Source organism: Piliocolobus tephrosceles, chromosome 14, assembly GCF_002776525.5.
Source record: "Piliocolobus tephrosceles isolate RC106 chromosome 14, ASM277652v3, whole genome shotgun sequence".
In the NCBI taxonomy this organism is placed as follows: Eukaryota; Metazoa; Chordata; class Mammalia; order Primates; family Cercopithecidae; genus Piliocolobus; species Piliocolobus tephrosceles.
Window position 1 is genome coordinate 105,916,179 of NC_045447.1, and position 15,292 is coordinate 105,931,470.

At 40.8% G+C, this 15,292-nt stretch overlaps 1 protein-coding gene across 1 annotated transcript in view; it reads right to left on the minus strand.

Annotated features, from left to right (window-relative positions):
- Positions 1-12,826, minus strand: part of LOC111527687 (epithelial-stromal interaction protein 1) — an 82,971-nt gene extending 70,145 nt beyond the window's left edge. The window contains exons 1-3 of the mRNA XM_031934028.1: positions 12,693-12,826; positions 11,523-11,606; positions 1,914-1,987 (exon numbers count right to left, since the gene is read on the minus strand). Coding sequence (XP_031789888.1) covers positions 1,914-1,987; positions 11,523-11,606; positions 12,693-12,716 — 182 coding nt within the window. The 5' untranslated portion in view covers positions 12,717-12,826. The remainder of the gene's footprint in view (positions 1-1,913; positions 1,988-11,522; positions 11,607-12,692) is intronic.
- Between the last annotated feature and the right edge of the window lie 2,466 nt (positions 12,827-15,292).

Below are 15,292 nucleotides of genomic sequence, written 5' to 3' on the forward strand. Positions count from 1 at the left end.
AACACACCAATCAGTGCTCTGTGGCTAGCTAGAGGTTTGTAAAATGCACCAATCAGCACTCTGTAAAACGGACCAATCAGCAGGACATGGGCAGGGACAAATAAGGGAATAAAAACTGGCCACCCCAGCCAGCAGCGGCAACCTGCTTAGGTCCCCTTCCACACTGTGGAAGCTTTGTTCTTCTGCTCTCCACAATAAATCTTGCTGCTGCTCACTCTCTGGGTCTGTGCCACCTTTAAGAGCTGTAACACTCACCACAAAGGTCTGCGGCTTCATTCCTGAAGTGAGTGAGTCCAAGAACTCACCAGAAGGAACCAACTTCAGACACAAAGCCACCAGCCCAGCCCCTAATCTCTCTCAACTCTTCAGGCTGAGTCTCAAAATAAATGCTCATTCATTCTCTACCCATGAGAGGAGAGGCAATGATACATTCACAGCCTTCATCTAGTGCCTCCCTCCCACCATATCTCTGCAAGACAGACAGTTTCTCCTGGTGCTTAGCTCCTTAGCTTCCCACTAGCTTCTCACTCAAATGCCTTCCTTAGAAGAAGAGTGGAGAGAGACAGGCTAAGGATTCTGTGATGAAAATTAGAGCGAGGCTCCTTTTAGCTAAGGAGGATGACATCACTTACCAACACTTTCATCCTACCCAATCCCATCTCCCATCTATTTTCTGGCCTGGGTAGCAGAAACACAGTATCTAACTTGCTAAGGACCAAGCAGAGGGTTGAGAAACTTCTCTTCCATTCCTGCCTCTGAATCTTAAAGCAAGAAAGGGCTGCTTATGATAGAGGCAGGATAATTTTAGTGGCAAGAGAAATCAGAGGATACTGTGCTTAGAGGAGGAATATGTTGGAGGCTGTCACAAATACGCTCACCCGGACATGTGAGTGCTCTTAAATTCTGCAAACAAGGAACAACAATGGAGCGAAGCAGGCAGTGAATATTTCATATGAAAGTGGAGCGCCCACTACTGGTTCTGGTGGGACCAGAAATTCATGTACAGCCTCCATAAAATAAGTTATATGAGCCTACTCAACAAGGGCCTCTGTAAGAAGGATCGTTTCAAGTGCCTGTAATAGGCACTTTTATGTCATTTACATATTTTATGTAATTCTTGCAAATGGCCTATAAGATAGATATGATCTCTATTTAAGAAAAAGAAAAAAGAAAAAACTCTGGTATTCCAAGAATTTTAGCGGGACCTAGGACTTTGAACCCAGATCTGCTTGGTTCTATTTCTACCACATTTAGAATTAATGTAGGCCCAGAAATAGGAGTCTTTGGTTTTGTCTTTTAATCAATGTGCAGGTAACCTGGCTACCAAGAGTTAGGACATGAGCTTACCCTTAAAGCCTACATAACAAAGTAGATTGTGTTATAAAGCACGTAGTAGTTGCCCTGTATCTATTAGCTGCTGCTGTTCACAAATCATACTGCAAATTACCTTGGTGTATGACCACCAGTGGAGAGTTTTGCCAATAATTACTAAATGATTTCTCAATTCTTGTCTAGAAAAAAATACAGGTGTATAATAGCCCTCAGTCCATTAGATAAATCCCTGGTCAGTTTAGATTCTGCTTAGGCACTTCAGTGCAAACATCCTGTTCCTTATATTGGTATCCTGGAAGTCAGCGTAAGCAGAAGTACCTTGGATCACCAAAGGATCAAGTCTTCCAAGTTATTTATAATGGCGAATTTCTCAAATTTAGTGTTATTGACTACTAAAGGATACTTTGGTGAGTAGACATGACTCCCACCTTACTTACACGGTGACAGAGTTCAATTACATAATTAATATAACAGCCAATAACCCAATACCAGGTGTTTTGACAAGTTACCATCACCTGAATTTAAAACCTGTATGAACAATCTGCCTATAAAGGCACAAAGTTCTGGAAATATTAACTTACTATTGTTGATGTTCTCTAAAGGCCTCTCTTCTAAGGTTTTCTTGAAGTCTTTTTTTCTCCTCCAGTTTATTGCTCTGAAATTGCAAATATCAAAACATAACTTATTAAAGATGCTTTAAGCAGAGCCATGATGCTAAAGTTACCCAAGGTCCAAATTCCTAAGGTTCAAGTGGCCTTGATAGTCTAATACAGTATCCTGCCAGAGGCTCCAAGATGGTATTCCCTGTCAGACCCACGGGCACTGGACTGAAAGCCAGGAGCTCCAAGTTCTTTCCACAGCTCCCCTCTCCCAACTTGATTGGTATAATCACAGAACCAGTATTTTGCGTTTTTATTCTTTAGTTCAAATGATAGCAACATTTATTTTTTAAGCAGTGCTTTCAAAATGTTTTAATGAAAACATGAAATTTCCATACCAAGTATGTTAAATTAAAATTATAATAAATGGTTAAATAGCTCATACAAAATTTATATATACACCCAAATTCTACTAAAGTATTCAGGAAAAGATTTTCAATAAGACAACCCAACTCCCTTCTGACTTAGAATCAGATACTTAAAGCTGCTGAGGGACTGAACAGCACATGTCATAAAAGAAGCCATCCACTTGAATAGAAAATAGTTTTGTTTTTTTTTTTTTTAATTAGCTGTTTGGAAAGCCTGGAGATAAAGGGCTTCATATTTGATATTTCTGTCACCATGGCTCTGGCATATTTTAATCCAATTTAAATAACCCAGGAACGTTTGCATTTTGCTCACCATGACACACTGTCATTTTTTAACTTGCTATGACCTATGAAAAACAAGTAAGATTCCTAGACAACAAATTTAATGGGGAGTTAAAACACATTCTACTATCCAGGAGGATCATGAAGTTTTACATGAATCCAAGAGAAACAGTAAGCAGCTGGGTTTACTTTAATAACAAATTGGATTTGCCCAGAAGAGGACCTGTGAAAGGAGAATAATGGAAATCATCACTTTCAAGCCCAAACATAAGTCTGGTTCCATCTTTCAAAGAAAGGAAAAAACTGCTTGTAGTGTTCATTTCCATGAAAGTCTTCATTCACTTAAAACTAATTACTAGTCCCATTTTGAAAGGCAAAATGGATGATTTCAGTTTCAGAAAAAAACTAAAGGAAATTTACTACAGTCAAAGAGAATCAATTATAAGGCAAGCAACTGGATTATTAATGAAACATAGAATTCTAGGAGGCAAACTAATGGAAAAGTATAAAACCAAATAAACATGATTCTAGTCTAGGAAAAAATCCTGACTCATGGGCACAAAAGTGTTCAATTGTGATGAGTTCCCTGCCCTCCAGGGTGAGGGCTGGGGGAGTTGTGGTGGATCTCAAAGGGTGAAAGACAGCAAACAAGCAGTAAATGTTGATTAAACCAGTATTCAGAAAGCTACTCAGAGAACAGTGAGAAAGCCACAAAAACAGCTAGAGACAAAAGGCTGGATTCCTTTAGCGAGGTCAGAAGTTAAGACCACTGGTTTTAACCTTTTCACTAATAGATTCCAACTCACAAACAGTCACATAGTAGCTAACTTTTATCCAACAAAAGTCTACTTATGGCAGGGCGCAGTGACTCATGCCTATAATCCCAGCTCTTTGGGAGGCCAAGGTGGGCAGATCACCTGAGGTCAGGAGTTTGAGACCAATCTGGCCAACATGGCGAAACCTCATATCTGCTAAAAATATAAAAATTAGCCAGTCGTAGTGGCAGGCACCCCAATTCAAGCTACTCGGGAGGCTGAGGTAGGAGAATCGCTTGAACTCGGGAGGCGGAGGTTGCAGTGAGGCAAGATCACGCCATTGCACTCCAGCCTAGGCCACAAGAGCAAAACTTCATCTCAAAAAACAAAAAACAAAAAAGGTCGGGCATGGTGGCTCACGCCTGTAATCCCAGCACTTTGGGAGGCCAAGGCGGGCGGATCATGAGGTCAGGAGATTGAGACCATCCTGGCTAACACGGTGAAACCCCGTCTCTACTAAAAAGAGAAAAAAAAAATTAGCCGGGCGTGGTGGCGGGCACCTGTAGTCCCAGCTACTCGGGAGGCTGAGGCAGCAGAATGGTGTGAACCCGGGAGGCGGAGCTTGCAGTGAGCCGAGATAGTGCCACTGCACTCCAGTCTGGGTGACAGAGCAAGAGTCCATCTCAAAAAAAAAAGGTGTGTTTATGCCTCAGAAGTTAATAGTTGATGGAGAAGTATTTTGGGGGGGAAAAAAAGTAGTAGTAGTAGTAGTATTTCTGGAGTAGTTGAAAAATTATATTCAATCCCTATTCATATCAAATGCCTGTTACATGCTTGGTACCATGTTAGATGCTGGGAATACAGCTACGAACAGAGCAGTGCCCATTCTGGAAAATGTTACAGCCTCGCTGGGGACACAGACAGGAAAGCAATGATGGCAGCGTGCTAAATACGTTAGGGGAGAGCAGTTTGCAAATCACATAGTAAGAATGTAGAAACAGCACTTAAATGGATTGTCAGGAAATGCTTTCAAAAGTTCCACAGTCACTCAATGGCTGCTTAGTGTTAGACTCCATCCTGAGCACAAGAGCCAAGAAGTTGAATAACACTGGGAATACGGTTTCTAACTTCGGGTAAGCTGCATGTTACGAGGGTGCTTCCTTCTATGGAGAGTGGACTCACAGCTTTCTTCACATTCCCCAAAAAGCTGATGACTAAATAAAAGGATAAATACCATGGATCTAATGAGAGATAGAAATTCTAAATGCAACCCAATCTTAAGCAAGAGTGTTTCAGGAGGAGGAGAAGGTAGGAACAGGGTTACTACACTCCATTATATGGGTTATTCAGCCCAGGGGGTCCCAGCAGGTGGGAGGAGGGTAGGAAAGGAAAGATAGAGCCACTGTTCACCTCACCAAGATTTGTACCGCAGCATGTGGCTGCTTCAGTACAGAGGAGGTACGTTTTTCTGTGTCTCACAAAGACACTATCTATCACAAGCCTGAGCACCCACAGAATTGACTGCCTGAATGGAGAATTGGTCTCTAATTTGCACAAAGGCAACCATGGGCTGGTAGTAACCCAGGATAGGAAAGGGGCGTTCCCAGAACTTACATTTTTAATGTACAAAGGCACAAGAGAATATGTCAGCTCAAGGAAACCCAAGAAACTCGTGGATAAATTGAACAATGTGTATGGAGAGAGGAGTAGAAGATAAGGTTGAGAAAGTAAGAAGGAATAATTATATAGGAACGTATGTGCCAAGTAAAGGAGTGTGGACTTAATGAAACCCAACAGTAAGCCATTATATTAAGCAGGAAAGGAAGTGGCTCACTCTTATAACAACATGGAGGTTAAACTGCAGCAAGGGCCACAGATACACGAGAACCCCTGGGGTGATTCTCACAGTAATCTAGGCCTTAAATTATGAGCCCCAAGGTAAGTCAGCAGGTACAGGGGAGAGAGAAGAAAGGACAGTCTTGAGAAAAACTTAAGGGACAGAAATAATAGGAAGTATGCCGATATGGATATGGGATGAGTAAGAAAAGGAGGAAGAGTCTAAGATTACTATCCTTTAAGAGCATCAGAATGAACTTATGAGTTCAATTTTGAATTTATTGGATTTGAGGTATACTTGTGGAATATTTAGGGAGAAATATCAAGCATGCGGTAAAATACATGGTTCTGGAATTTAGAAATATGGTCTGAAGATATGGACTGCAGAAATCAGCACAAACAATAACTAAATCCTTAAATGTGGAATTTTTCACCTAAGGAGAGGGGGCCTAGGCCCAGCAGTATCAGAGGAGACCACAGGATGGGATCTGGTAAGCATCAAGAGTGGAAAAATGAGTAGAAGAAAAGGATCACAGGGACGTTCAGCAGGGTGAAATTTGAAGGACAGAGTACTTATAATCATTAATATTAAACTTTAATTTTATTTATGTATTTATTTATTTGAGACAGTCTTGCTCTGTCATCCAGGCTACAGTGCAGTGGTGCCATCTGGGCTCACTGTAACCTCCGCCTCCCAGGTTCAAGTGATTCTCATGCCTCAGCCTCCTGAGTCATTGGGATTACAGGTATGTACCACCACACCTGGCTAATATATGTGTTTTTGTAGAGATGGGGTCTCGTCATGTTTCCCAGGCTGGTCTTGAACTCCTGGGATCAAGTAATTGGCCTGCCTTGGCCTCCCAAAGTGCTGGGACTGCAGGCATGAGCCACTGCACCCAGTCTTAATAAGTTTTACACAAAGCAAAAATAAGTGAGGAATTTAAGAATCGTTCCTGGGTTCTTTTCTTTCTTTCTTTTTAAGAGCTGGGGTTTCACCATGTTGCCCAGGCTGGTCTCAAAGTCCTGGGCTCAAGCAATCCTTCCTTCCTGGCCTCCCAGTGTCCTGGGATTACAGGCATGAACCACTCCGCCCAGCTGGATTTTTCAATTAAGAACACCATTGGTGATCTTAGTTAGATTAGAACCAGAGAAGCATTAGAAAGAAAAGCTAAACTCAGCCTACCAACAAATGAGGAATCGGAGAAGGAAAGGAATCAGAGAAGGTAAATTCTTAAGCTAGCTGAGCCATGTATCCCCTGGGGAACTTTTTTTTTTAAATAGAGATTCTTTGGTTCAGGTGATTGTTAGAGAGTCAGTCCACAGAGTGACATTTGGGAACCAAATGTGGTAGAGGACTCTTTGAAGAAGTTTGAACCATAATGCTTGCGACAGAGGAGTTGAAAGCAGACCACAATACAGAAAATTTGTTTTTACTGTGAGAGATTTGAGTAAGATTAAATCCTAAGAAAGAAAAATAAAAACAAAACAAACAACAAAACCAGAAAGTGAGAGGAGAAAGGAGCATAACTGATGGAGAAGCAAGGTCCCTAGGGAGATAGGAGGAAAGATGACATGGTGAACACAGGTGGAAGAATCCATGGTACCAATGAGGAAAGGGACCTTCTGACTCCTCCTGAGACAGGATGGGGGTAGGTGCAGCAAAGGGAGAGTAAGAAAAGAGAAAAATAAAGACACTTAAGGCCAGTGACCTTTATTTCCTATGAAGTAAGAGACAAGGTCACATGCTGCAAATGAAAGAAGAGTATAAGAAGAATATAAAGCCAGCAAGAATCTTGGTAATTGGGGTTGGTCCCCAGTTACAATGCAAAGAAAAAAAATTGCTGGGCATTGGGCATTGTGAAAGACCCAGCTGCGATGAAATCTCAGAAATGCGGTGTGGCGAAAGAAAAAACAAAAGTCACATACGTTTTTCTCTCCAGCAAACTCATTCATGTGGGTTTAGTAGAAATGAAATCATTGAACCCATCCAATTCATGCATAAAAATAATAATACTCTCTGTGCCTCCCTTCCAAGAGGCTGATATAATAGATTCCAATGACATAGTGTTAAAGCACTTCTTTACATTTATAATTAGGTTAGGGAACCTTTACTGAGTGCTCACCAAGTGCTAGGTATCGTACTAAGATCTTTGCACATATTGCATCCTCTAGTCCTGCCAGTCTCATTATTACATTATTATACCCACTTTACAAATAAGGTAAGTGAAGCACAGAGAAGCTATCAGCCTACACTCTTAGTATCACATCTTTATTTCAGAGATATCAACATTACAACATTATGAAGTTAATTAGTGAGATCCTATTACATTTCAATGACCAAAGGTTTAATGCCTCCACCAATTCATCTACAAAGAAATGCATGATGTAGGAACCACATTTCTTGGAAACACTGATGTTCCCTGAAAGTTTTCAGAAATGGAAATGTTTCCCAGTTTATATAAACAACATTGAAATAATTTCCTCAATTTTGAGTTTACCCCTAAAATTGTTCTTAAACTGGTAGCCCTCACTACTTGCTTCCTAGAAATAAGAAAGCAACAAGTGTAATTCCTTAACATGTACCTGTATGCATCTCTGCATCTAATATGCAGAACTTATTTTCTACCAGTTAGTTCCTACTTCACCATATAGCATTAAAACTAACTGTGCTTCTCAGTGTCTGCATAAAACACTGTGACTTCCAGTGCTTCAAATGACTTTGGCAGCCATAGCTTACTGGAAAGAGCAAGGAAAGGTGTTGGAAGTCACTCAGATCATTAGCTGGTTTCCTGAATTCTCTGAGGTTATGATACCAAGAGGTTGGGGGATCAAATGAAGTACAGTTGGGCCTCCTTATCTATGAGTCCCATATCTGCTGACTCAACCAACTTCAGTGGAAAATATTCAGGGGATGAGGAATAGATGGTTGCATCTATACTGAATATGTAACACTATTTTCTTATCATTATTCCCTAAACAATACAGTATAACAACTATTTACACAGCATTTACATCATATTAGGTATTATAAATAATCTAGAGATGATTTAAAGTATACAGAAGAATGTACATAGGCTATTGTAAATACTACTCCATTTTATATAGGATTTTGGTATCCACTGTGTTGGGGGGGGGTGGGGGAGGCAGCAACCAATCTCCCATATCTAAAGGGTGGCTGTATTTGGAAACTATATAATACTGCATATTATCTCAAACATATGTAGATCAAAAGCAGAGTAAGATGAACCTAGGAAATAGAGTCTTTAGAATGCAGTTAGAAGATTTTCATATTTTAGGTTTGTGGGGATCACAAAAGTATGGGAAAATAAAATTATTATTTATCATGTGATTATGGGGGGAAAATGTGATTTTCTCCCATAGCACTAAATTTGGGTGAAATGCTTGCTGTGGGGAGTTAGGAAAATCTGTCTATTTATGCTGAAAGAACCAGTGGCAAAACACTTGCATCTGGTAGACTGCTTTTTTACTCTAATGCTCTAATGTCTTAGAGATATTGTCTCTGCTTTATAGATTTCTTGGAAAAGAAATCAATGCATCATTATAAAACCACATGAGTAGTATTAGTTTCCTATTTCTGCTATAATAAATTACCACAAAGTTAACAGCTTAAAACAATATAAATTTATTATCTTACAACTCTGGAGGTCAGAAGTACAAAATGGGTCTCAATGGGCTAAAATCAAGGTGCCAGAAAGGCTGTGTTCCTTCTGGAGGCTCAAACGAAAATAATTAGTTTCCTGGTCTTTTCCAGCTTCTAGAGGCTACCCACATTCCTGGGCTAATGGCCCCTTCCTGCATCTTCAAAGCCAGTGGTGGTGGGCTGAATCTTTCTCCTGGTATCATCTCTTCTTTCTCTATCTCCCTCTTCCAATTTTAAGGACCCTTGTGATTATATGGGGCACCTGGATATTGCAGGATACACTCGCTATTTTAAAGTCGGGTGATTAGCAACCCTAATTCTACCTGTGAACTTAATCACCTTACCCATGTAAGGAAACATATTCCTAGGTTCCAGGGATAGAACGTGGACATCTTGGGGTGGAGCATTATTCTGCCAACTACATGAATTATAATCTATTTTTAAATCAATAAATATCAAACACACAATAGGCCAGCTATTTCCCCAAATCTTTGCTCTCCCTAGCCCTCTGAGACTTGGCTTTAGAATGTGGATGGTAGAGGAGGGTAAGAAAATATCTTTTTCATTTAGTGCTAAGCAGTGGTGTGCTGGTCAACATTTAATCAGGTCTAGCAGGTAGGAGGAGGAGGGGAAATTAATCTGTAGCATTTACTGATTTCCACATCGTAAATATTTTCCAGCACAGTCGGTTTTAAGCTGACAATGATGAAGCCAAGTAGCTCAAAAAATCCTGAAAATGTCACAATTCTCACAGTACAAGCCAGTACAAGGAAGCTACAGCACATCACTCGAAGTATATATACTGTGACAGACTCTAGTCTAGGGAATGCAAGTTACATTCCTGAACTGAACACAACTGAAGTATACCAGTGCTGTCTCCAAATTTCTCCTTTTACCCATAGGATTAACTCTTCATGTGCCCACCTGACATGACTGAATACTAAGGAGCTGGTTGACTTTCACACCTTTCTGATTATGAAGGATTAAAGAACATGCACAAATGCTGGCAAGGAATCCAGTCTACTCTTCCCTCACTAAATGCTGCACACAGAGATGATGGCCAATCAGAATGAGACCCAATGTCCCCTGACTGCTTTTGGGAGAGAAGGAAATGAAGGGCAGAAGGGGACCAGCGGCCAGTGGGGGGAAAGTCACAGACAAAGCTAGAGGCTCTTGGGCGACAGTAGACTGCTTGGATTCTACTTGGCTCAGAGTTTTCTGGGCAGCAGCCATTTGCCTAGGGAGGAGGGCAGTGTGTTTGCAGGCTGACGTCCACGTGTGTGTTTGCTGTGCATTTTAAAAAATAAGTGCTCCATAAGCACAGCCATTATCACTTCCCTCGGCCATTTCCACACTGGCAATGTGAAATATGTCATTTCTAGATGGCTAATGTCCATTTTTCTTATCTGACACAAGCTACTAACTAGGCTCCCATTTAACATGAAAAGCTACAGATTTATCTGCAGCAGGGAAGGCTGGGATCATGGTGGCAGTGCAGGCCAATCAGCCAGAGAAATCACACCTGTAGAAGAACAAGGATGGTCACTCCTTCTTTTGCAAGGTCGTTTAAATTAATGCTCCTCGAGCTTTCATGTGCACAAGAATTACCTGTGGAGCTTGTTAAAATGCAGATTCTGATTCAGTAGGTCTGAGGTAGGGCTGAAGATTCTGCTCTTTTAACAAATTCCCAGATGATGCCAATGTTGCTTGTTGAAGGGCCATATTTTCGAGGGGAAGGGTCTACAGATCAACTCTCTCTCCCCATCTCTCACATCCTGGCAAATTTATGCCAATAGAATTACAGTTATCATGTTAGGAAAGGGAAAAAAAACCCACCACTTTTAGACAATGTTAAAACAGTTTAGGCCAGGCATGGTGGCTCATTCCTGTAATCCCAGCACTTTGGGAGGCCACAGCAGGTGGATCCCTTGAGCCCAAGAGTTTGAGACCAGCCTTGGCAACACGGTGAAACCCTGTCTCTACAAAACACACACACACACACACACACACACACACACACACAAAATAGCTACAGTGGTATTAACCTGTAGTCCCAGCTACTCAGGAGGCTGAGGTGGGAGGATTGCCTGACCCCAGGAGACTGAGGCTACAGTGAGCTGTGATCACATCACTGCACTCCAGCCTAGGTAACAGAGTGAGACCCTGTCTCAAAAAAAAAAAAAGAAAGAAAACAGTTTCAACCACACACATTTATGAATAGTGTACATTATTGACCCATGAAGAAATTAGCTGTAAATGACCACATGCCAGCCAGTTATGGGTATTAAATGACAATAAATGACCTTTAGGACAAGAGGTTGCAATGCAATAATTATTAAGGGTCTGCAAGCCTCTTCACCCTGTTCCTGGTGATGACTTAATGACTGTCTTTGTTCTACCTGAAATACAGACTATGCTCCATAAAGGGAGTACCTCCTCTAAAATCACAAGACCTAAGCATGAATCCTCCTTTGAAGGATAAAATTGGATGAGGAAAAGAAGGGTGGGGAATAGAAACAGCAAGAGAGAAAAAGATGGGTAAATTTTTAAAGTTACTGTAATGAAAATCTTCTACAATGAAACTATAATTGTTGATCAGTAAATGTGAACTAATCCTCCTCCTCCTCACCTTCTCTCTCTGAATTGCCTTCATTTTTTGGAGTTCAGCTTCTTCAGCTTCCTTCTTGATTCTTACAGATTCTTCTCTTTTTAGCTAAATTGTATTGAAATTACAGAGAACGAAAACAGTTACCATTTTTCAGTCTGAACTCTGGAACACAAAATCATGATGAAAGGCAAATTACAGTATTGTTTGTGCTATACCTCACCATGATTATAGGTTGTTACTTCAAGCTACTTAGATCACAGAGAATGGCCAGGCTACATCTTCTGCCCGTGAAATTTCTGTCTTTGTGTTTCTTCCTTGGTCTGTCTCTTTTTCAATGTCTCTGTCTTTATCTACCTCTGTCTCTCTCTCCCTCTCTCTCTCTCTCTCTCCCTCTGTGTGTATGTGCGTGTGTGTGTGTGTGTGTGTGTGTGTGTGTGTGTATTGGGGAGGGAAAAGGGAAAATAATTTTTCCTGATTACAAAACTCAGTGTTCATTGTAAAAATCGCTGGGAATCTTAAATCTTTTTTATACTACTTCCATGACTAGCATTCAGTAAACAAATCCACATTCTTAGAACCAAAACATTCCAAACACAGTAGACTTTATTTTTTTATTTTTATTTTTTTTTGAGGCGGAGTCTCGCTCTGTCGCCCGGACTGGAGTGCAGTGGCCGGATCTCAGCTCACTGCAAGCTCCGCCTCCCGGGTTTACGCCATTCTCCTGCCTCAGCCTCCCGAGTAGCTGGGACTACAGGCGCCCGCCACCTCGCCCGGCTAGTTTTTGTATTTTTAGTAGAGACGGGGTTTCACGGTGTTAGCCAGGATGGTCTCATCTCCTGACCTCGTGATCCGCCCGTCTCGGCCTCCCAAAGTGCTGGGATTACAGGCTTGAGCCACTGTGCCCGGCCCACAGTAGACTTTAAACTATGGTAAAACATAGTTAACTTAAACGAGAAAAATAATTCCCTTAATAGAGGGTCTTACTGAGTGATAAAGGGCTTGGGTAAGAATTGAATGTATCCATCTCTTCACTTCTCACTTTGTGATAGCTTTGACTTTGAAAGCTGCTGTTTGCAGTTGGTTGGAAGGTTTTATGCTTTTGGTAAAGTTACTGTGTTATTTCACGGTTACTTGAAAGAGCTGGTACTCATATTCCTTACCAAAATTAAACTAAAAGAGATGAATTCTGACCTTTTGCTGGTATTTAGATTGCATCAGCTGGAGTTGTTGTTTCTGTCTGACTTCAGTTTCTGACTGGCTTCCACCTTAGGAAAAAAAAAAATCCACAAAGGTGAAACATAAATATTAAGCTGAAATGTCAGCCATCGAGGACTAATTAATACATAATAAATCTGTAACATGAGTTTCCTTAACATTCTCATGCTCTTGGAAATAAGAACATAACCAGTTTTCCTAATAAGACCTTAAAGAAGAAGAATCACTTAGAAGGGAGAACTGGACAGAAAGAGGAGGCCATAGTTTTAAAACAAAAGAGCACTTTACTAAAGTTTTCCAATCATGTAGGTATTAAAGTTTTCACTTGGATTGAAACCATACCTAAAGGTCTCTGCTAAATAGAAGAAATAGTGCCTGTCTTGGAAATTGTAGAATATTCTTCCTGCTTGAATATGACCATGCCTGAACCCAGTAAAGACGGTGATCAAAGGTGCTTCTATTGCTTTTCTTCTTCTAACTCTATTGCTTTATGTTCAAGCAGCAAGGCTCAGAAAGCTCTCAGAGGTCTTGTCACTAGACAAGTATGTAGTCTTTATAATCCAGCTTCTAAAAATACAATGGGAATATTCTACTTAGTAACTGATCATCAATCCATACTATTTATTGTTCTTTCCTTATATAGTCAAAATAAAAATGTGGATGTGAGATGATTTACTTGCTCTCTCTTAAACCTAAAAGAATTTGAGGCAGCTTGACAATCATCTAAGAATTGAATTGCTGTTTAGGGAATCCTCAGTGTTTATGCAAGCTTGGTGTGCATACTATAAAGATTCCTTTGAAATAATTCTCTGGTGCTTTGGTCACTAAAAGTGTCAGCTCTCTGAAAGATTCACTCTCACAGAAGATGCATTAAAACAATTTGTGTTCACTATAGATCTTATCATTGAACTGAGAAAGATGCCATAGGGACTTTTCTTCTGAGATCCAAAAGATAGGCCTGTTTGGTGTTGGCCCTTTGACTGCTATTGTGGGGAATGGGGGATGTTTCTTTCAAAACAGTGAGGAATTTTGACGCCTTTCTCTAATGTTACAGCAACTTTTAGTATCTCCTGCAACCATTCCAATATTGTAAGGGGTAGAGAAGTAAAGGAGGAGTTGAAAATTCGAAGAAATGGAGAAAGTCAGATGTTTAAGTATTTACAAGTTTTGTTTAAAACTCAAAGTTTAATACATTCTAGAATTTTCTTTTCTACCCCCAAGCCCCTCCCACACACACATACCTGATTATCCCTAGATAATGCATATAACAGGAAGTCAAAATGAGAATCCTGCTCATTTTCTGCTAAGACTTCAAGACAACAGATGCCAAGCACTTCAAATTCCAAAGTGAGGTAATGGCCCCTCAAAGCAGGATCTGCAAGGAGGTAACTGAAACCTACCTTGGGGAACCTTAACTAACTTCACCCTATAAAAGAGGTTGGTCAGGCCAAAGGGAAGCAGAAATCTGATGAAAGATGTAATTCTGCCTCTCTTCTGTGTTTTGAGGAAGGAGAAATCTTCACATCAGATGAGGAGAGGTTTAATGAAAATCAGCTGGAGACCTTAACCTGCATTTTTAAGAGTCTGAGGGTCCTAGTGGATTCATGCCTAGAACAGTTAGAGCCTAAAGGTATAAGGCTGTCGTCAGTTGGCCACTGAGATGAGTCCTCAAGAAGAGGTAGCTACATTATAAATGGCCCATATTCACAGTTTATGAAAAGAAAGAATGCACAAGTATTTCCTGTACTTTTAATATTATTCTCATGAAAGAGAATGCCAACATAAAGCCATCTAAAGGGACTTATCTATGAGGGCCATGTCAAGAACAATGGAACCCTAAAAGGAGTCTACCAAGAGCCAACAGTGAGGCCAAGCCCCGCTGACAGGAAAGGAAATCATATCAGGGAAATCCAGGTGGGAGATGGGTGGCAGAGAGTGGAGGATGCTGAGAAACTCGAAGAATCCCAGGAAGGAGAATGAGCAGTCAGCGTAAACCTAGGCTCAAAGAAACCAGGATCACTGCACTATGAACTCCGACCTCTCTTATCTCCGCTTCCCCCTTCAACCCTAGAAAGGTCAGAATCTGGGAACAGAGCAGTGAATAGAGAAAAGTCCAGCCACACCCTGTTCCACTTGCTAGATTCCCACCTGAAACAGGCCTGGGTTAGAGCAGGGCAGAAGCTCTCATCTCCATTAGTAATAGAATTTTGATCAGTACCTAAGACTGAACATTAATTACTGGAATGAGATTGTTCTGGGCCTAGAATTAGCTAGGTCACTCTACTGTTTGAGAAAGACCAAAAAGCTTTAATTTCTTACAGCATCCAAAAAGCCTGGGAAAGACTGGTCTCACATAGCCAATCTCAGGAGCCAAGTTAGGAGATATTAAAGCTGTTTTCTGATTGTATCCTTCGAGTCTTGCTCATATGCACAAAGGAGGCACTTGAGATTAGCCCTTTTCATGAAATACAGTGGGATGATGATAATATTACTATTACTTCCTCTCATTAAATAATTTCCAAATTAGATTTTTACCTCTGTTCTCATGTTCTTGGTGGGGGGGGGGGGGGGGGGGC